We start from the raw sequence: 19,234 nt of genomic DNA on the forward strand, positions 1-19,234 counted from the left end.
TGCTAGGGCAGTTCAAAGTTGTCCGAATTTCTACAGAACCCCTCAAGAGAACACCTCTTCGCTGTCGACCAGACTATTGGGGTAGAGGTAGACAGTCTGATATGCCATTGCGATGAATACACGCTATGTGATAGACGCTATGCGATATGCGATATACCCTCCAAAAAAGCCAAGCAAAGCCAAGCCCATAGCTAGTCATGCCAACCTCCGCCGTCAGATGTCAGAAATTATATTAACCCCAACCTATCCTCCTCCAACCTCCTCACACCCGCCCCTCCCACCCCTCAACCCCCCTCTTCGCCCCCCTCCCCGGCTTCCCCTCATACCACTCCCCCACCCACCCCTTCAGAATCTCAATCTCCTTATCCACCACCTTCTTCACCCCCGGATCAATATAATTCTTCAAAATCAAATCACTGCAATGGAACCCCCCCGGAATAATTATCACCGGAATCTCCTCGGTGCTCGTCAGCGGCCCGCCAGGGCGGAACTCAGACGACACGCCAGCGGTGCGCCAGGGGTCCAGCTCGCCGTTGACGTAGAGGAGGCGCTTGGACTTGCGGGGGGTCCAGCCGGAGGTGTAGTGGTTGGGGACGTCGACGGTGCGGCCGAAGGCGGAGTTGGGGGAGCCTTGGGAGGGGGGGAAGAAGAGCTCGCATTGGCGCTGCCAGTAGGCGGTGTTGATGTTGCGGGAGACGATGGTTTTGTGGTTCTTGGGGGCACCGCTTCGGGGGGTGTTAGTTTATGGATTGTAGTCTATGTATGGAGTGGTAGGGGAGAAAACGTACCCTTGCCACCAGCCAAACGGCTCATTGCACAACATCCACTGCCACTGGCGATCAATTGCATTTCCGACGGTGTGATCAGTGAACAGCTTGTTGTCCGGGTTATACGTGTCGTAGCACTCAATGGACGCCGGATCCTCGTAGCCGTAAACCTGGCACGACTCAGGGAGGTAAACCTGCTTCACCCACTGCGCGTAGCCCTCGAGCGCCTTAGCGACGCCAACGCCAGCTACGCCGTTGGTGGACGCGCCGGTGCTGTTGGAATGGGTGCCCTCGACGTAGTCGCAGAAGATGGTTAGGGGTTGGGGTGTGTAGAAGGTGTTGGACTGTTCTTGCGATGGGCCGTATTCCAGGACACTGGGTTGGATTAGCCTTTGCTGGCTTTCCCAACCTACGGGGGACTCACCTAGAGAAATCATCATTCCTCAGCTTGCCCAATCCAAACTTCTCCTTCAATGCTACCTGCTCCTTCTGCGAACCCTTCGCAAACACCTTATCGATGTACTCCACGGCCTTCGACACATCCGAGCTGCAGTTTCTCGGCATCGCCTTCTCGACAGGCACAAAGTACTGCCAGTAGTCATCGATGGCCTCGACTGGCGCACTGCTGGAATGGTACGCCCAGAAGGTGCCTGGGGATACAGACTCGGTCCACGCGGAGAGCGAGCCGGCGTAGGAACCACCCATCATGATCCATGGGGCGTGTGCAGCGTCCGATTTGTGCGAGGGATCAAATGGGAGTTGCGCAGTAGCAGCAATGCGGACGAAATCTGCGATGGAGTTGCGAAGAGTGAGCTGCTTAAGGTTGTGGCCCGTGAGGTCTGCATAGGGAGACGATTCACCCCAGTAGCGGTCTGTGGGAAGGGAGTTAGCTACAGCTGCTCAATTGAAGGTAGAAGGGAAATTGGCGACGCACGCTCAACCATCACCACAGCGCCATTAACTTCCTGAGCAAACTTCCCCGTCAGGGTCGCGTTGGTGAGGTATCCCTCATACTCGTCCGCGGCCGTCTCGCCGGGCGTGAAGAGGATGATCGGCGACCCTGGACCACCCCAATGCTCCGAGTTCCACCACACGTGCTGTCCGAACGTGTCGCCGTGGGGCAGATCATGGTCGAGCAGCTGCGTGAAGACGAAATTGCCCGTTGAATTCGAGATGCGCGCCGTAGCAGCCGGCGGGAGCGGGACAGCCGGAGGCACGAGTCGTAGGCGTGTAGCAGAGGCCGGGGTGAGGAGGGCCAGCAGGCCAAGGGTGAGAGCGGCGGAGAGCTGCATTGTTGCAGTTGGTCGTGAGGGGATTGGAGGAAGGAGAGGCGAAGAGGAGAAGAGACAGAAGTAAACCAGGACAGCAGCTCGACGCAACGAGCTTGCTGGACCTAGGTGCTTACCTCTCTCTCCCTCCCGACAAACGAACGGGCACACGACGATTTATAAAGAGGACCACAGCAGCAGCCTCGTGCTGGCGCCAGATCGGCACGGTAAGACAGATGTCTCCTTCCAAAAGCATACTTGCACGCCGAGGCTAGGGAGATTCCCTTGCTGCCCTGCCACCCTGCCACCCTGCCAGCCACCTTACCTTCCTTCCTGTGGCTACCCACCTACGAGTAGCACTCTCAATCCCTGTGTCTTCAGGCGTACGAGAAAGCCATAGCTGCTGATTGCGCAGGGTGATTTGCGATTGGCAGCGAATGTGGCAGGTGTAGATCGCTGTCTCGGCTAGGAATACAGTCAATCACGATAAGTCGATGCGGGGCGTGTCAAGGAAACATATCGAGTTAATGTACCGTACGGAGGATTGAAAAAATGTAATATGGTCAGACGAGACATCTGTGGTACTAAACCATAGACGGGGAGGTTATCGGATATGGAGAAAGGCAGACGAGGCATTTTTACGGAGTTGCATTAGGGAACGGTGGAAAGGATACTCAGAATTTATGTTTTGGTGATGTTTTACTTATGACAAGAAAGGGCCATGTCATTGTTGGATCCCAGAGACAAAAAAAGAACGAGACGCTGCAGAAGTTGAAATACATGGAATGAATGAAGAGTTGGAACCAATTTTACGTGAAGAATGGGAATTATCAAAAAAGTTGACCAGACGCGATACGAGCTTGGGAGACCTGTTGGGAAGATCTGTTGACCGAGGATGGTCACTGTTGGGGCATCGATGCATTGAATCGTATTGGATTGATTGATTGATTGAAGAGCATCGTAAGGATGTTCTTCTTCTGAAGCTATATAGTGATGCAGCTGATGCAGGAGCGACGGCGTTGTGTCGCCTAATCGGGAAACCACGCCCTGGCTGTTCGAGTCCAACACGCCCTTCCAGATTCATCAGTATTGGAAGCAATTTGTGAGAGTGATGGATCTGTAGGCAATGACTCTATCATGTGCAAGTTGACCGTAGTTTTCCAGCGTAGATCCACTAGTCCAAGCTGTCGCACGAATTCTTCATGCTTTTGGCGTGGGAGCTCCTTGGTGAACCCATCAGCTGGCATTTGGCTAGTCGGCACCCATTCATTGAACGTTCCCTTCTGAACTTCTTGACGCAACCATGACTGGTGCACGTCGACATGGCGTAGTTTGGTCACCAGTTTTGGGGTCTCCCGGTTGAGGAGTCGAAGTGTCTGCTGGTTGTCGCAGAGAATAGTGAATGGTTCGTCGAGTTCGAAGTGTATGGCCTTGAAGAACCGCATCCACCACATGAGTTCGCCAGCAGTGAGTTGTAGAGCTAGAAGCTCAGCTTCCGTGCTAGAAGTAGTCACGGTTTTCTGTTTCGTAGCCCTGTAATGGATGATGCCGCCAAATAGGGTAAAGATATAACCTTGGGAGCTGAACCTAGTGAGTAGGTTATCGGCGAATGAAGCATCGCTTGCACACAAGAACAGGCGCTTGTAATCCTTACCCTGCCATTATACAAAATAGCATAATATTCTTCTCCCACACTCACTAACTATACCTATATCTATTTAACTAGCGATGCCATCTATCAAATACCACTATCAAAACAACCCCAAAATTCCAAATCAACCCAACCCCCCCTGCGCCACGGGACAGATGGGCCATCGCCCTACCACACCCACCTATCACATTCCCCCCCAATCCCCATCGTCCTGCACAGTCCAGATGAAGGATCCCCCATCCATCCCCTTCCTCTACAGCCTTGCCGACCAGAATCCTTCATACAGTCCAGATGAAGGATCCCCCCACCCCTACCATCCATCCCCTTCAGCCTCGGCTTCAGCCTCGCCGACCGGAATCCTTCATAAAGTCCCCATTGGGAGGGCTGGGAAATTAATCCCTAGGGGCTGGAAATAGCTCGTGTTCGGGGTTCGGCGGTGCAGGGCGGACAAGAGGAGGGTGGTTGGGGGGGTTGGGGCGGATGGGAAGTTTTATCCTGCAGGGATGGTGCCGGCGGAGATGGATAGTCGGTATGTAGTTGAGTTAGATTCGAGGGCAAAGCATGAGTTGGCGGGGCAGCATTAGGGGGATGGGGTGAGCGTGGGGTGATGGGGGGGGGTGGGTGTAACGCTGACTTCTAAACGATAGAAGACACAGAGGTTCTCTTGCGTAAAGGTTTACTTATCAGAGGAGGCAGGGGATCAGACACAAAGGCTTCAAGTAACACGTTACTAGTATATAACAAATACTGTATTGAGTTGAGCACGAAGCTCCTATCTAAGGAAATACTATCTACTTATATAGTGGCGTCGTGCCTAGTGGACTCCTGGGAACTCACTCGAGTCCTCGGAGTCCTGGACTCTTAGGATTCTTCTCATCATCCTGCGAGTCCATCACGTGCCTAGTGGACTCCTGGGAACTCACTCGAGTCCTCGGAGTCCTGGACTCTTAGGATTCTTCTCATCATCCTGCGAGTCCGTCACGTGCCTAGTGGACTCCTGGGAACTCACTCGAGTCCTCGGAGTCCTGGACTCTTAGGACTCTTCTCATCATCCTGCGAGTCCATCACGTGATACTTTCGGAACTACTATTCCCCGCTGCCCCTCCAGGTACCAGGGCCGGTCTCATGCGACCTCCCTCCTTCCTGTCCTGTAGTTGGCCAGCCTTCTTGTTCCGTCGTAACAGTGGGGGGATGGAAGCGGTAAGGTATATAAGATAACAGGGGTAATGGGAAGGGGGGAGTTTGGATTGTAACGTAGGGGGTATGTTTATATAATGCCAAATATGAGTTTGTGTCTATCAGGCCAGTATTTCTAGCACGGCTTACACAACGCAAAGGGCAATAGAGAGACCAAGCGTCCTCGGTTGAAATTTCGCGAACATCTCAGCCGCTAGGATCTCTTGTGTCCGCCTTAGTCTATAACATAGGAGATTATAGTAGCTCCACGTATCTCTATCTTGGCGATTAGGTAAGACTCCCCCACCTCTCATATTCCCCAGCTAACAGGACAGTGGGACTCCAACTCCCTCTGGGAAAGCCGATACATCTGGCTGCCAATGGATATCAACGACAAAAAGAAGACGCTCGACATTGTTTGGCACGACGTCTATGATCTCGACGTGTAAGCTTCCCACCCCCTTAAACGATCCTGCTAACCGCCATAGCAAATCCGGAGAATACAAGGCCATCAAAGGAAAAGAATACCGCGGAATCAACGCAAAGACAACCGGCAAAGCCTTCAAGCAGGAAGCAGTAAGTCTCCCACCCCCCTCCAAAAGAACACTAATTTCCAGAACCTTGCAAGCGACAATGTCATCCGTACGGGCATCTCCGGAAACGACAGCACCGTCACCTTCGAAGGGATTGAAGCAACAGGAAAGCCGCAATGGGTCTCCTTCTACCCCCTCCACCGTTCGAATTATAGACCGTCGTTGACATCCGTCTCGATATATTATAAACGAAATCGGCCTTTGCGAATTATAGAATCATAATTCTCGTCTCAGTATGATAACCAAGTTATAAGGCGAGGACCGGACTTTACGGAACCTCCCGTGATACAGGTTTCACCACCAACCAATCACACACGACCTCGGGCACAACGGGCTAGATATATACTTCGTACATTATACTACAAACACTAACGTAAGTCGTGGCGTAACGCGGGGGATGGCGTAACGCGGTGGAAATTTGAAGAGAACACAACAAATCTGTAAATTTAACTACAATCAACGATAATACATGATCCACCATCACTCTTAGATTGTTTCCCTGCTTCTTCCTCAATATACTCGTCAATTTCAATGTCTGAGGAGGCGTTCTTATCCTTTGTTTTGCGCTTTTTCTTACTTGGGTTATGTGTCGCCTTTTCCGCCTCCATCACCGCATCACACAACTCTTGCGTAGAAACATGAAAGTGACCCTTCAGAATAACCCTTTTCCCCTTCGTACGTACCGTACGTTGCTTTATAACTGATCGCAGGTTGTTGGCATCGAGTTGGTGGACAATGCTGCGTGCTCGAAGTTGCTCTGACGCAACTGTGAGTTTTTGGATGTACGTCCGCACTGGTGTTGACAGCACCCCACCACTATTAATCGTAGTTGTAAGAAGCGCATTTGCAGAGCGTAAGGTCATCCCATCTGGGGGGGAGCTGTTGATAAAGACTCGGTCAAAAATATCATACTGATGTGGTGTTTTTGGTCGGTCAGCCTCGACTGATGGTTCAGCATTGAGCAGCGTACGCAATGCTCGCTGGGGATTAAAAGGAAACAAGCCAGCGCCACGGTATGCTGACTCAATGTTCTGATGGTTGCATACATCAAGCCGTGCCTGGATGTATGCCTCCATCCATTCATACTTCTGTATGCGCGCAAGTTGCGCTTGGTTGAGTGGGGACAGCGCTGCTGTCAGACGCTTTTTTAGCGGGCCGAATATCGCAACATCCAGTGGTTGTAGTAAGTGCGATGTATGAGGGGGAAGTATCAGTAATACAATATGGTTCTGCATGCAATGCGCAATGAAACTCCCGCTAATGTGTGAGTCGTGGCCATCACATATAAGAAGCCGGTGCTGACCATCTGCTTTTGTACGTGTTGTTGGCTCGAAGATGCGTTTTAACCACTCCAACCCATGAAGGTTGCTTGTCCAGCCTTTTGTATTCGCAGAGAAGAACCACTGGTCGATGACTGCGGGCGGAATCCATGATTGGAGAACGTTCTTGCCCTTAAAGATCCCGAGGGGTGGGAGGATGGTTCCATCTGCGCAGATGCATTCGACCATCGAAACCCATTCCTGACGGCCAGGATGCGCTTGATGCTTCGTACGAAGCGTTGAATCAAGTATAATTCGAGTAGATTCCATTGTCCCAATCGAAAATCCGGATTCATCCATGTTATATGTGTTCTCTTGCGTGATTCCAAACTCTTGAACCACCTTGGTGTATGCGTTAAACCATGCCGTAAGCACTGGTTTTGTTGCACCGTCCATGCGTACAGTTTCGATCCGTCGCCCAATAGCGACCTGTAGATGGGGATGTCGTTGTATGAATTGTGGTACCCAGTCGCGACCGAGGGAAAATCGTGGTTGGGGTAGAAGTAAGTTTGGCGTCGCGTCGTCAAAATTGAGTGACCGGTGCGACCGGAGTTCTTCAGCTATTTCCTTCAACAACCGATGCCCTGGAGAATAGCCGCTGATTGTTAGGTTTTTAATCCACTTTAGAAGTATCTGTTCTTGCGCGCCTGATAAATTCTGCTGTTTCTGGCGGGCTTGGGAGCGTGTCAAACCTCCATTGACGCGTCGCGTCACTGAACTCTTCGGCAGCCCCAGCACTTTCTCAGCGTGATATGCACTCTTATACTTCTTAGATTGGACGTCTAATACTGCCTGGGCTATTAAAGTTTCACGCTCAGCAACACCCAGGCTTTTACAGCGAACCATTGTTGAGTTATTCACAGTTATCAGAAGTCGGCGGGGTGAATTCCCCGCGTTACGCCATCCCCCGCGTTACGCCACGACTTACGTTACTTGGCCAAGAACTTCTGGAAAGCCTCCTGCTGAATCGTGATATTCCCCACCGCCTTCAGCTTCTTCCTCCCCTCCTTCTGCTTCTCCAACAGCTTCTTCCGCCGCGAAATATCACTCGCATGCAGTTTCGCCAGCACATCCTTTCGGAACGGCTTGATCGTCTCTCGCGCCACAATCCTCCTCCCTGCCATCGCCTGGATGATCACCTCGTACATCTGGCGATCCACATGCTCCTTGAACTTCTTCACCCACTGCCTGCCGACCCTATCCACCTGTGACGTGTGCACCACCCGCGAGACGGCATCCACCGGCTCCTTGTTCACCAAAAGCTGCATCTTGACAATCTGACTCCTCCTCCACCCAGCATCCTCATAGTCGAGAGAGGCATATCCCCGCGTCGCTCCTTTAAGCTTTCCGAAGAAGTCGTCAACAAGCTGCGCTAGCGGGATGAGATATTTCAGAATAACCTGTGTCGATGTAAAGAAGTTCAAACTCTGCTGTATCCCCCGATTGACTTCGCAAAGCTCAATAACCTTGCCAAGGTACTCCTCAGGCATTGTAATGGTCGCCTCCAGGTATGGTTCCTGCAGCTCCGCGACCTTCGAAGAACCCTCGTCGCCATCAGGAAACAATGCCGGATTTTGGATGATGGTTTCCTTGCCAGTATTCCAGATAACCTTGAATGGCACCGTCGGCGGAGTGATGATGAGACTCGCTCCGTGCTCCTGCCTCAGTCGATCCTCAAACACGGAACAGTGAAGCGTTCCCAAAAACCCAAGACGCCACCCTGCGCCAAGTGCTTCAGACGACTCCTTTTGTAGCGTCACACTCCTGTCATTGAGGACAATTTGGTTGATACTGTCCTCGAGATGGCCATGCTCTCCCTGATCAACGGGAAATGCTGCAACAAAAACCATCGACTTCGGCTCTTCAAAGCCTGGATACGGTTCCACCAAACGTTCAGATCCGACCGTCGTAAACGTATCACCCACCTTGGCGTCTTTGCTCTGCTTCATGCCAGGATTAAAGTAGATATACCCCACCTGACCCGCGCGAAGCGACTTCTGCGGCGTCTCCAGTGGATGCATGATCCCAACCTCTCCAACAATATACTTGAGCTCAGTCGCAAACGACACAACGTGATCCCCAGCTTTGATTGTGCCGTCGAATATTCGGACGAGTAGAATAACACCCTTGTAATTATCGTACCAAGAGTCTACAAGAAGCAGCCGCAATGGCTTCAGGTGATCCCCAACAGGCGCCGGGATTCGTTCGATGACCTTTGGCAGGATTTCCTCGACGTTAAGCCCGGTCTTGGCGGAGATGAGAACCGTATTTTCCGGCTTCAGTTCAAACATGCTCTCGAGCTGCTCAAGGGCCCTCGGGGGGTCGGCAGAGGGCAGGTCGATCTTGTTCACAACGGGGACGAGTGTCAGGCCTTGGGAAAAGGCGAGATAAAAGTTTGCGACAGTCTGCGCCTGCACGCCCTGACTGGCATCCACGAGGAGCAAAGCCCCTCCACAGCTCGCATATGACCTGGTGACCTCTGCGCGAAAGTCGACGTGGCCTGGCGTGTCGACGAGATGAAGTAGATAGTCCTCGCCCTTGTAATTATACAACATGCTACATGTCTGCGCCTTGACAGTAATCCCCCTCTCCCTCTCGACGTCGAGCTTGTCTAGAATCTGCTTGTTGCCTCCCTTCTCGATCGTGCCGGTAAGCTCCAAGAGCCGGTCGCTGAGCGTGCTCTTGCCATGGTCGACATGCGCCACGATACAAAAATTGCGGAACCGTTCGAGGGGTATCGCATCGATTCGCCGTTCCAAGTCGGTCTTGGGCTTCGGAGGGGGCGCCGCCCACCGTGCTATGGATGTCGTAAATGTGCGATTGAAGGCCAGGCGGGTGCCATCGCGACTACGCGGTGAGCTAATGAGCCTGATGAAAGGGCGGAGACATCGCCGCATTAAGGGCTGCTGGTAACGAGATTTGTGCTTTTGTCATGCTAGTCCCTTGGGCGGTCGTCTCGAATAATTCTCGACCCTGCCGCGGTAGTTATTCCGCGCCGGCCCGACGTTCCCGCGGCAACGATGACATATACACTCTCGCAAACCAAACGGAACATCAAGGAAACGGGCATCATGTCTGAAGCAAAGGATAAATCCAAGGTGCACAAGCTCAAGCTGAAAGGCTCGTCGAGGCTGGTCGCCGAGTTTTTCCAATACTCGATCAACACAATCCTGTTCCAGAGAGGCGTCTACCCCGCCGAAGACTTCAGCGCGTAAATACAACCCCCTCACCACGATGGACACTGCTAACTCATCACAGAGTCAAGAAATATGGCCTCAACATGCTGGTCTCCTCGGATGACCAAGTCAAAGCGTACATCAAAAAGATTATGTCGCAGCTCGACAAATGGATGGTCGGAGGCAAGATCTCCAAGTTGGTTGTCGTGATTACGAGCAAGGACACTGGCGAGCATATGGAGCGCTGGCAATTTGACGTCCAAATCTTCAACAAGAAGAAGTCATCGTCATCATCTAAGAAGGCAGCCGACCAAGAGAACGCCGTGCCCGAGTAAGCATCCACAAGCCATAAACGGGAACAGAAGCTAACGAGAGACAGAGGATCTGAGCCCGCTGCGGAAAAGACGGAGAAGGAGATTCAAGACGAGATACAATCCATCTTCCGGCAGATTACGGCCTCGGTTACCTTCCTACCGCAACTCGAAGGAGACTGCACCTTCAACGTGCTTGTCTACGCAGACGCCGACTCCGAGGTGCCAATGGAATGGGGTGACAGCGACGCGAAGGAGATTAAGAATGCCGAGAAGGTGCAGTTGAGGAGCTTTAGCACGAGCAATCACAAGGTCGATACTCTGGTCAGCTACAGGCTCGCTGAGTGAGTGGGAAGGATTTCGGTTGATTTGGAGGTTCGGAAGGATATATCAGGAGTCAGGCGTTTCTAAGGGAAGGGCCAGGGGTGTCTAGGTCCTGATGGGCAGTTATTGTACTAGATGGGTGAAGCATCATATATGCTGTGCACCCAGACATGGGGGGTGTAATATCACACTACATGCCTCAATTGCAAACATAACTCATTTAATTCTAAACCTATTTTTTGCCTAACCCCGTCTAGATTGCCCCATAGCAACTCTTGCTAAGAAATGCATCCACTAACACCGAGCGCCCATGTTGAAGTATGCCACACCACGCTATCTACGCCCGTTAAGGTGCGTGACCAATATACACAACGTTAGATTCCAAAGGAACATGGAAACTATCTTGAATGATGGAAATTGTTGAAGGATTTGTTGAAAGATTGTACCCCTGCGTACTCTAGAAGAGACCGTCAATCTCGCCAGTCTCCGTGTCGATGTCGACGTTAATATAACCCGGAGCTGTTGGCAGGCCAGGGATAGTCTGGATATCAGCGGCGAGGGCATACAAGTACCCAGCACCAACTGCCAGCCTGACATCGCGGATGGGCACGGTGAACCCGGTTGGGGCACCCTTCAGCTCGGGGTCGTGAGACAGCGAGTACTGAGTCTTGGCAATACAGATGGGCAGGTTTCCGAAGCCCTGCTTCGTGTATGTGTCAACCTTTTGTTGAGCGAGCTCGCTGAACTCGACCTTGTCGGCGCCGTACATCTTCTTGCAGATGGCCTCCATGCGCTCTTGGACGGTTCCCTCGGTCGTGTACAAAAGCTTGAAGTCCTTCTCCTTCTCAGAAGCAGCAATGACACCCTTAGCAAGGTCAACGGCACCAGCTCCACCCTCAGCCCAGTGGTTGGCGGGGATGGCATCCTCGGCACCAGCAGCGATGGCCTCCTCGCGGATAACCTGGACCTCGGCCTCGGTGTCGGTCTCGAACTTGTTAATGGCGACAACGACTGGTACACCGTATTGCTTCGCGTTCTCAATGTGCTTCTTGAGGTTGACGCAACCCTTGCGCAGGATATCGACGTTCTCCTCTGTGTATACCTTGTCAAGGGCGGCACCTGGGGCGATTGGTGGCCCACCACCGTGCACCTTCAGTGCGCGGACAGTGGCGACGATGACAACGACATCGGGAACAAGGCCAGAAGATCTGCACTTGATGTTGAAGAAGCGCTCACCACCCATGGTGAAGTCAAAGCCAGCCTCGGTGATGACGAAACCAGCCTTTGCGTTATGGTCCTCGTCAGCCTCGGTACCGGCAAGCTTCAGGGCGAGCTTGTCGGCCAGGACAGACGAGGCACCAATGGAGATGTTGGCGAATGGGCCGGCGTGGACAAAGACCGGTGTGCCCTCCAGAGTCTGCATGAGGTTGGGCTTGATGGCATCCTTCATTAGGGCAGCCAGGGCTCCACCAGCACCCAGGTCATCGGCAGTGACTGGCTCGCCGCTCCTCGACGTACCAATAACCATTCTGCCGAGGCGTTCCCTCATATCAGCAAGACTGTTGCTGAGGGCAAGGATGGCCATACACTCCGAGGCCACCGAGATATCAAAGCCGGTCTTGCGGGTCTGGCCTCTCTCGGTCGCCGCAGTTCCGACAGTGATGCCTCTAAGATGTCTGTCGTTGACATCGAGGACACGTCTCCAGGTGATGGTAGCAGGATCGATATCCAGGCGAGCAAAGCGAGTAATCTCCTCTGGGGTGAGATCATCCGGGTTGGTCTTGTCGATGCCGAGCTTCTTGAGGCGGCGGTGCCAGATGGGCTGGAACTCGCGCTTGCCCTTCTTCACTGGGACGAGACGCTTGTAGAGTCCGCCATCCTTCTGGGTGTTCTCGTGGAACATTCTCGTTTCGATGGCAGCGGCCAACAAGTTGTTCGCGGCGGTAACGGCGTGGATGTCGCCAGTCAAGTGAAGGTTGAACTCATCCATGGGGATGACCTGGGAGTAGCCTCCACCAGCGGCACCACCCTTGATACCAAAGGTTGGGCCTTGGGATGGTTGCCTGACGTTGGCAAAGGCGATATGACCAAGGTGGGCACCGAGCGCCTGCGTTACGCCCATGGTTGTCGTGGACTTGCCCTCACCAAGAGGAGTTGGCGTGATACCAGTAACGACAACGTAGCGGCCATTGCGGCGATGTTCGAGGCGCTTCAACAGGGACAGGTCGACCTTGGCCTTGTACGCTCCGTATGGCTCAAGCTCTCCACCAAGGATGCCGACGTCAGCCGCGACACGGGTGATCTGCTTGGGGTGCTGCGCCCTCGAGATGGCGATATCAGATGGGACTGGAGTGCGGAGTTTGAGAGGGAGTGGCAAGATACGGCGGGCCCTCTCGCGCGCAAAGGAGGAAGTCGCCGCGTCAACGACGTTCTGCAGCAACATGGCGACGGTCATGGGACCGACTCCACCGGGGACGGGGGTGATGTGCGAGGCGACCTCGACGGCGGCATTGTAGTCGACATCTCCCACCAATCTCTGGCCCGACTTCTTGGTCTCATCGGGGATGAAGTTGGTGCCGACGTCAATCACGATGGCGCCTGGCTTGATCCACTCGCCCTTGACAAAGTGGGCCTTGCCAATGGCAGAGACAAGAACATCGGCCTCCTTGACGTAGCTCTCGATGTTTTGGGTCGCGCTGTGGCAGACAGTGACGGTCGCATCAGCATCCTTGAGGAGGTAGCTGACTGGGCTGCCAACGATGTCGCTGCGTCCTAGGACAACAGCTTTCTTTCCCTTGAGATCCACACCGGTCGACTCCAGAAGCTTCATGACACCCTTTGGCGTACACGGGGTGAAGAGCGGGACACCGCCACGCTTGGCTAGCTCGCCAATGTTGATTGCGCCGAAGCCATCAACGTCCTTGTCGTTTGCTACGGAGGAGGTGACAGAGTACTCCGAGATGTGCTTTGGGACTGGCAGCTGAACGAGGATACCGTGGACGGTCGTGTCGTTGTTCAGGACATCGATTTGGTCGATGAGCTCGCCCTCAGTGGTCGACTCGGGGAAGTGAATGAGTTCACAGCTGATGCCGGCCTACGTGATAGTCAGTATGGTGGTATTTTTCTGTCCTTGGCGGGGTCATACCTCTTCGGCAGCCTTCAGCTTCATCTTGACATAGGTGCTGGAGTCGGAGCGGTCGCCCACTATTCACACAAAGGTCAGCTCAGATTCCCTTATCGCCCTGGATCGTCGTGTCACACCTTGGATGATCTTCAGCGAGGGGTGGAATCGCGGGTTGGTCTTGAGCTGCTCGTCAATCTGAGCGTGCAGCTTCTCACGGATCTCCTTGGCGATGGCATTGCCATCAATCTTGATGCCAACCATATCGACTGAAGAGGAGGAAAAGAGTCGTCGGGTGGGTTTGCTGGTGATGAAGCTCAGGTTTAGGGAGAGAGGAGGGTTAGATGAGGATGAGGACGAGGACGAGGACGAGTAGCGCAGGGATGCAGCCCTTGGTAGGATCGGCTGGGCAGTGATGAATCCGAGACCGGTGCGGAGAGGGGTAACAGCTCGCAAGGCTGAGGGGGGGAGGAAGGGAGCCACGGCGACCAGCTGAGGAGGGTGAGACGGGTGATGAGGAGGGGTAATGGGGATAATGCTGGCAGAACTGACACGGGCGCGTACGACCAGAAACAGTAGGAGGAGGCGCTGGATAATCACAGAAGAAATAACTTTTGTGGCAGCCTCGCGGCCTGAGACTGGTCGACCTCGGTCGTCCAAGTGGTTGCAGCTGCTGTCGTGCCTGTGAAAGTGTCGCGGGTGTCCAAGTCCGTCGCGCAGCCATGGTGAAAGCCCCTCAATACCAAGGCACCAAGTAACGTGACTGGCTTGACAGAGTATATGTTGAACTAGCAAAAGTGAATCAATCCACTTCTGCTGTAGTTCTTATAGTCGGCTAACTTATATTATAACACAGTGTTTATTATTCCCTGTCAAACAGTGCATGTCACGTGACTGAACATTTCCACGATTTACACAAATCTTTTGCCCTCATAATATACGGAGTATCCAAGCGAGGGTTGGTGCATTTAACCTAGACACCCACACGTGTCAAACGGCTGCATCTCCTACTATCTTCACATCATTGGCACGACGCCCCGAGACAGATTTCCAACTCTAGCGGTCACTCATCGTCACACAGCAACTCTCCACACACATTTTGAAACAGCCCTTCATGTCTAGCTGAGGAATCCTAACCACAGTGTAGCCCCAAGCACTTATTAAACGCCCGCCGATGCAACCCTACTCTCTCCAACCCAGGCCCACCCATGTCATTCATCCCAACCCTTCAAGCACCAATCTGTTGCTTCTGCTGTCTCTCAACCTCGTACGTGAAGTCAAAGTAGGCCTTGTCAAACTGGTGCACACGCACGTACCCGTCCTCACCGCCCGACGCATAACCCTTTCCGTTCGGGTCGACGGCGACCGTGTTGAGCGGGCCGAAGTGGCCACGCACGCGGCCAATCTCCTCCTCGAACACCTTGTGGTAGAAGCGAGCCTCGAATTTACCTTGGCGTGTCGAGGTGGTGGTGACGTCCATGGCAGCCTGGCCGCCACCGAGGATGACGAAGTCTTTCTTGGGGGTGATGGAGGCGGAGTTAAGGGGGGTATCGGCGACAAAGGTCTTCATGACTTGGAGGTTGGTGGCATCGACGATCTGGAAATGTGAGCAGGAGAGTGATGGGGAGGCGAGCGTGCTGTCGTACCTTGGCAGTCTTGTCTTTTGACGCGGTGATGAAGTACGTCCGGTCAGGGGCCCATTGCAGATCGGTGACCTGTGCATCTGGCTCGTGCACCTGCACATTGTCCAGTTGTTCGCCAGTCTATCTCAAAGTCAGCATTTGCCCGTCGCACTAAGTACGGGTTGACTCGCCTTCGCATCGTATTGCGAAACGGTTCCGTCTTCGTGTCCTGCGATGATGTACTTCGACAGGAAGCTCCATCCAGCAACCGTAGCCTTGCTTTCCTCACATGTGATGGTCATCGCCTTCTCGTCGCGCTGCTCCGCGTTAACATCCAGGTTGATATCCAGGACGACGATGGTGCCTAGGAAACCCATGCGCATCTCGGTGACGGCGAGTAATTGTGATCCATCCTCGGAGAACTCTACACGCTTGACAGCAGTGTTGAAGTCCCAGGTCTTCAAGCACTTGCCAGTCTTGACATTCCATAGCCTGACCGTGTTATCGGCCGCGCCAGAGGCGAGAAGAGTGCTGGTGGGGTCGACATCGATGGTCCAGAGGGCTCCTTGGTGGCCGTGATAGCTGCCGAGGCGCTCGCCGTTGTGTGCGTACCACGCGCAGATGTGCTGATCCTTGGCGGTCGAGAAGATTATATCACCGTCGCGGTTATATCTAGAGAGCAGTCAGTAGAGCTCAGAGTGTGGCGTATCGCATTGTCGGGGGAGCATACTTGATTTGGGTGAGCGCACGCTCCTGTGTTCTTTGTTAGCAGCTGGCTCCAGGTGAAGTGGCGAGGTGATTCAACGTACGTGTCCTTGAAGAAGAATAGGTCTCATGTTGGACGCTGATGGAGGACGTATGGAAGTTGTTGTCGAGGATAGCGGTTCTCCAAGCAGTTCTTAAGGTCGTCGCCGCTTGTCGTGAATCACGAATTGTGCGCTGGTGGGGTAGCCAATGAGAAGAGGGGGACGAGTCTGGCTAACATTTTTTGAGTTTGCGCTTGGTGGAAAGGCTGCACGTGAGTCACTGGCTGAGTCATCTTGACATGAAATGAACTTATTCACGTGACTCATAGACCTAGTTACAAAAGAACATCTTAAAAGCGTTTGGGGATTGATCTTATCTGATCCGAACACCTTACTAGTCTATCTTGGCAACCGTACTCACTGCACCCCCACAGGGTCTCATTCTCACTCTCCGTCTTCTCATCTATGTTCATAGAATAATGAATAAACGAAATATGAAACTTGTAATGATTCGCATGCCATCGCATGCCAATTCGGACATTCTAAGGACGGCGAATTCGTCAAATGCGAAGAACACCAGGGAAAAGATAACGAAAGGTGCTCTACATCTTATCGAAACAGGTTTTGAAAAGTACGCGGTCCTCATATTCTAGACGCTTGCCCCACCTTCCGTCATCCAGGCCGAAGTCCGCTGAATCCCTAGCAATCGCCGAATTGGCCGTGCCGCCTTAAATATTCCTTCCAAAATGAAGTCAACCCTCTCTACACCCATTGCAACGCAGAATCATGGCATCCCGCAGCCACTTCACGTCGGTGGTGAGAGAGCTCGGACTTCTGTCGATATGGAACTCTCCCCTTGATGTTAAGCTGCTATGTATCCAACGGTTCGTCAGGCTGTTCGCCTATGGAGCAACGACGCTAGTCCTTGTGCTGTATCTATCGGAATTGGGCATCTCAGATCAGCAGATTGGAGTTTTCATGACTCTGACTCTTTTCGGGGATGTTTTTATTAGCCTCTTCCTCACCATGTTTGCCGACCGGATAGGACGAAAGGATGTCCTTGCGCTCGGTGCCGTGATGATGACTGGAAGTGGCATTGCCTTCGGTCTCAGCAGTAACTACTGGGTGCTGCTCGCGGCTGCTATATTTGGAGTCATCAGCCCAAGGTAAATCTCAGGTCGCGTCGTAAATAGTCATTGCTAATAAGCGCTAGTGGAAAAGAGGTTGGCCCATTCCGTGCGATTGAAGAGTCAACTCTTGCGCATCTGACAGAAAAAGAAGTACGAGCGGATATATTCGCTTGGTACACTCTAATCGGGACTGGGGGCTATGCATTCGGGATACTTGTCTGCGGATGGATGGTAGAGGTACTAAAAGCACTGGACGGGTGGGATGATATCCGCGCGTACAGAGTCATTTTCTTCGCGTACTCCGTGTTTGGTCTTATGAAACTTTTACTCGTCCTTGCTCTGAGCAAGGATTGCGAGGCCAAGCCTAAGCCACCTCAGGAGCGCCCCCACGAAGAAGCTCCTCTGTTAGGTGCCGCAGAACCAAGCCAGCCCCGTCGGTCGTTCTTTGGGGTCTTCTCTCACATTAGCCCCGAAAGCTTGGCTGTACTATTGCAGTTGTGTCTCCTGTTCGGCCTTGACTCCTTTGCGAGTGGTCTGATTCCGCTGTAAGTATCAGCACTACCATTGGGAGTTAATTCTGACATCATGTGCAGCTCGTGGGTCACCGTCTTTTTCCAGAGGAAGTTTGGCATCACAGATGGCTTCCTTGGGACTATATTCTTTACTACAAACATTATCGCTGCCCTTTCAACTCTAGGTGCAGCTTCTCTTGCAAGGAGAATTGGCAATGTTAGGGTAAGTCTCCGTTTCCAAACCCACGTCCCACGGCTAACACGGCACAATATTAGACCATGGTATTCACTCACCTCCCTTCGGCTATATTTGTCGCCGTCATCGCAATTCCCTCTCAGATGCCTGTTGCTCTGACCTTCCTTATCCTACGCTCCTGCACCCAATCTATGGATGTGGCGCCTCGGTCCGCCTTCCTTGCTGCCACTATCCTCCCAAACGAGCGTACGGCAATAATGGGGATTTTAAATGTTGTCAAGACGTTTACGTCCGGGCTTGGCCCCGGACTCACAGGAGTGCTCTTTGATCATAATCTGGCATGGACTGTATTTGTAATGGCTGGATCTCTAAAGGTGATTTATGATTTGGGTATGTTGGCGGTCTTCAAGGGTCATGAAAGTCGGGAAGACAAGCCGGTCAGGCCAGCCGACGAGGAGACGTAATGTTCAAGGGTATGGTTGTACATGGAGGTTGATTTTTGGTGCAATTTGTTTCATATCATCGCGTTGTATCCAGATTTCCTCATTATCAACGTTGAACCACAATTTCGCCTTCGCCAACTGGCTTTTCGAACCCACTGACATACCGATCAAAATTTCCGGTGTCATTTTGAACGTCGAGTCTGCGTCTAATCCTGTTACGGCTCGCTCTTCAATCCTTCGCCTCAGCTCTAGGACGAAGGTGGAGCCCGAGTGGTCCTCGTATTACGAGGACCACTCGGGCTCCACCTTCGTCCACAATCGACCTATATTCATCACAGGATGCACGAAAAGCAAAAGATAAGTCCACTACAACATCATTCTTGACGCCCTGGAGAATATCCTGCAGCTGCACCTTCAGTGCTTCGTTGGCTTCATCTTGATCTTAGCTGTACTTTTATGCGGGGTAGTCTCTGTCATAAGCGCCATACTTGTTGTAGATGTAACCGTCGATGGAGAGGCGGATGAACAATGGAAACTTGGCAACTACTGCCTTTGCGAGCGTTGATTTCCCAGAGTTTGATGTTCGTCAATAAACAATTCCGCTTGGAGGAGGGCCAGAGACAACCACAAATGCCGCATGTCATAACCATAACGCGGCGATTATCAGAATCTAGCGGTCAGAGAGCTGCCTCCAATTCAGGGGGTACCTAGCCCGTATCGCTAATACTGTTTAATACACTGGCCGTTCATTCTGCGGCGCACAGATGATTCAGGTACCTCGTAGAGAGTAGCAGCTTTTCGGGCGGAAAAGTGTAAAAAGTGCGCCGCTAGGTGATATGCGCCGCTCAGCAGTGTGCGGCGAATCACCACCCGAATACG

At 52.7% G+C, this 19,234-nt stretch overlaps 7 protein-coding genes across 7 annotated transcripts; 3 read left to right on the plus strand and 4 right to left on the minus strand.

Annotated features, from left to right (window-relative positions):
- Positions 1 to 262: 262 nt before the first annotated feature.
- Positions 263 to 2,559, minus strand: VC83_03247 (uncharacterized protein; the record flags this gene model as incomplete). The annotated part of the gene is made up of 4 exons (XM_024466895.1): positions 1,702 to 2,559; positions 1,192 to 1,639; positions 789 to 1,142; positions 263 to 725 (listed from the first exon to the last, which is right to left on the minus strand). The coding sequence occupies exons 1-4, from the start codon at positions 2,057 to 2,059 to the stop codon at positions 263 to 265; spliced, it is 1,623 nt and encodes a 540-aa protein (XP_024325647.1). The 5' UTR covers positions 2,060 to 2,559.
- A 2,683-nt stretch (positions 2,560 to 5,242) lies between these two features.
- On the plus strand, positions 5,243 to 5,677 carry VC83_03248 (uncharacterized protein; the record flags this gene model as incomplete). Its single annotated transcript, XM_024466896.1, has 3 exons — positions 5,243 to 5,307; positions 5,351 to 5,438; positions 5,480 to 5,677. The coding sequence occupies 3 exons, from the start codon at positions 5,243 to 5,245 to the stop codon at positions 5,675 to 5,677; spliced, it is 351 nt and encodes a 116-aa protein (XP_024325650.1).
- A 2,026-nt stretch (positions 5,678 to 7,703) lies between these two features.
- On the minus strand, positions 7,704 to 9,671 carry GUF1_2 (Translation factor guf1 mitochondrial; the record flags this gene model as incomplete). The annotated part of the gene is made up of 1 exon (XM_024466897.1): positions 7,704 to 9,671. One exon carries the CDS (start codon positions 9,669 to 9,671, stop codon positions 7,704 to 7,706), a length of 1,968 nt encoding a protein of 655 aa, XP_024325651.1.
- Positions 9,672 to 9,827: 156 nt separating this feature from the next.
- On the plus strand, positions 9,828 to 10,830 carry MAD2 (mitotic spindle checkpoint component mad2). The gene is made up of 3 exons (XM_024466898.1): positions 9,828 to 9,985; positions 10,033 to 10,281; positions 10,330 to 10,830. The coding sequence occupies exons 1-3, from the start codon at positions 9,846 to 9,848 to the stop codon at positions 10,607 to 10,609; spliced, it is 669 nt and encodes a 222-aa protein (XP_024325870.1). The 5' UTR covers positions 9,828 to 9,845; the 3' UTR covers positions 10,610 to 10,830.
- On the minus strand, positions 10,817 to 14,503 carry ADE3 (tetrahydrofolate synthase). Its single transcript, XM_024466899.1, has 3 exons — positions 13,847 to 14,503; positions 13,731 to 13,789; positions 10,817 to 13,679 (listed from the first exon to the last, which is right to left on the minus strand). Exons 1-3 carry the CDS (start codon positions 13,968 to 13,970, stop codon positions 11,043 to 11,045), a joined length of 2,820 nt encoding a protein of 939 aa, XP_024325869.1. The 5' UTR covers positions 13,971 to 14,503; the 3' UTR covers positions 10,817 to 11,042.
- Positions 14,504 to 14,574: 71 nt separating this feature from the next.
- On the minus strand, positions 14,575 to 16,442 carry TIF34 (translation initiation factor eIF3 subunit). The gene is made up of 5 exons (XM_024466900.1): positions 16,138 to 16,442; positions 16,059 to 16,081; positions 15,520 to 16,000; positions 15,353 to 15,469; positions 14,575 to 15,303 (listed from the first exon to the last, which is right to left on the minus strand). The coding sequence occupies exons 1-5, from the start codon at positions 16,162 to 16,164 to the stop codon at positions 14,935 to 14,937; spliced, it is 1,017 nt and encodes a 338-aa protein (XP_024325872.1). The 5' UTR covers positions 16,165 to 16,442; the 3' UTR covers positions 14,575 to 14,934.
- Positions 16,443 to 16,860: 418 nt separating this feature from the next.
- Positions 16,861 to 18,376, plus strand: VC83_03253 (uncharacterized protein; the record flags this gene model as incomplete). The annotated part of the gene is made up of 4 exons (XM_024466901.1): positions 16,861 to 17,240; positions 17,288 to 17,749; positions 17,798 to 17,939; positions 17,993 to 18,376. The coding sequence occupies 4 exons, from the start codon at positions 16,861 to 16,863 to the stop codon at positions 18,374 to 18,376; spliced, it is 1,368 nt and encodes a 455-aa protein (XP_024325871.1).
- Between the last annotated feature and the right edge of the window lie 858 nt (positions 18,377 to 19,234).

The sequence above is a fragment of the Pseudogymnoascus destructans genome, assembly GCF_001641265.1.
Source record: "Pseudogymnoascus destructans isolate 20631-21 unplaced genomic scaffold scaffold_6, whole genome shotgun sequence".
NCBI lineage: Eukaryota > Fungi > Ascomycota > Leotiomycetes > Thelebolales > Thelebolaceae > Pseudogymnoascus > Pseudogymnoascus destructans.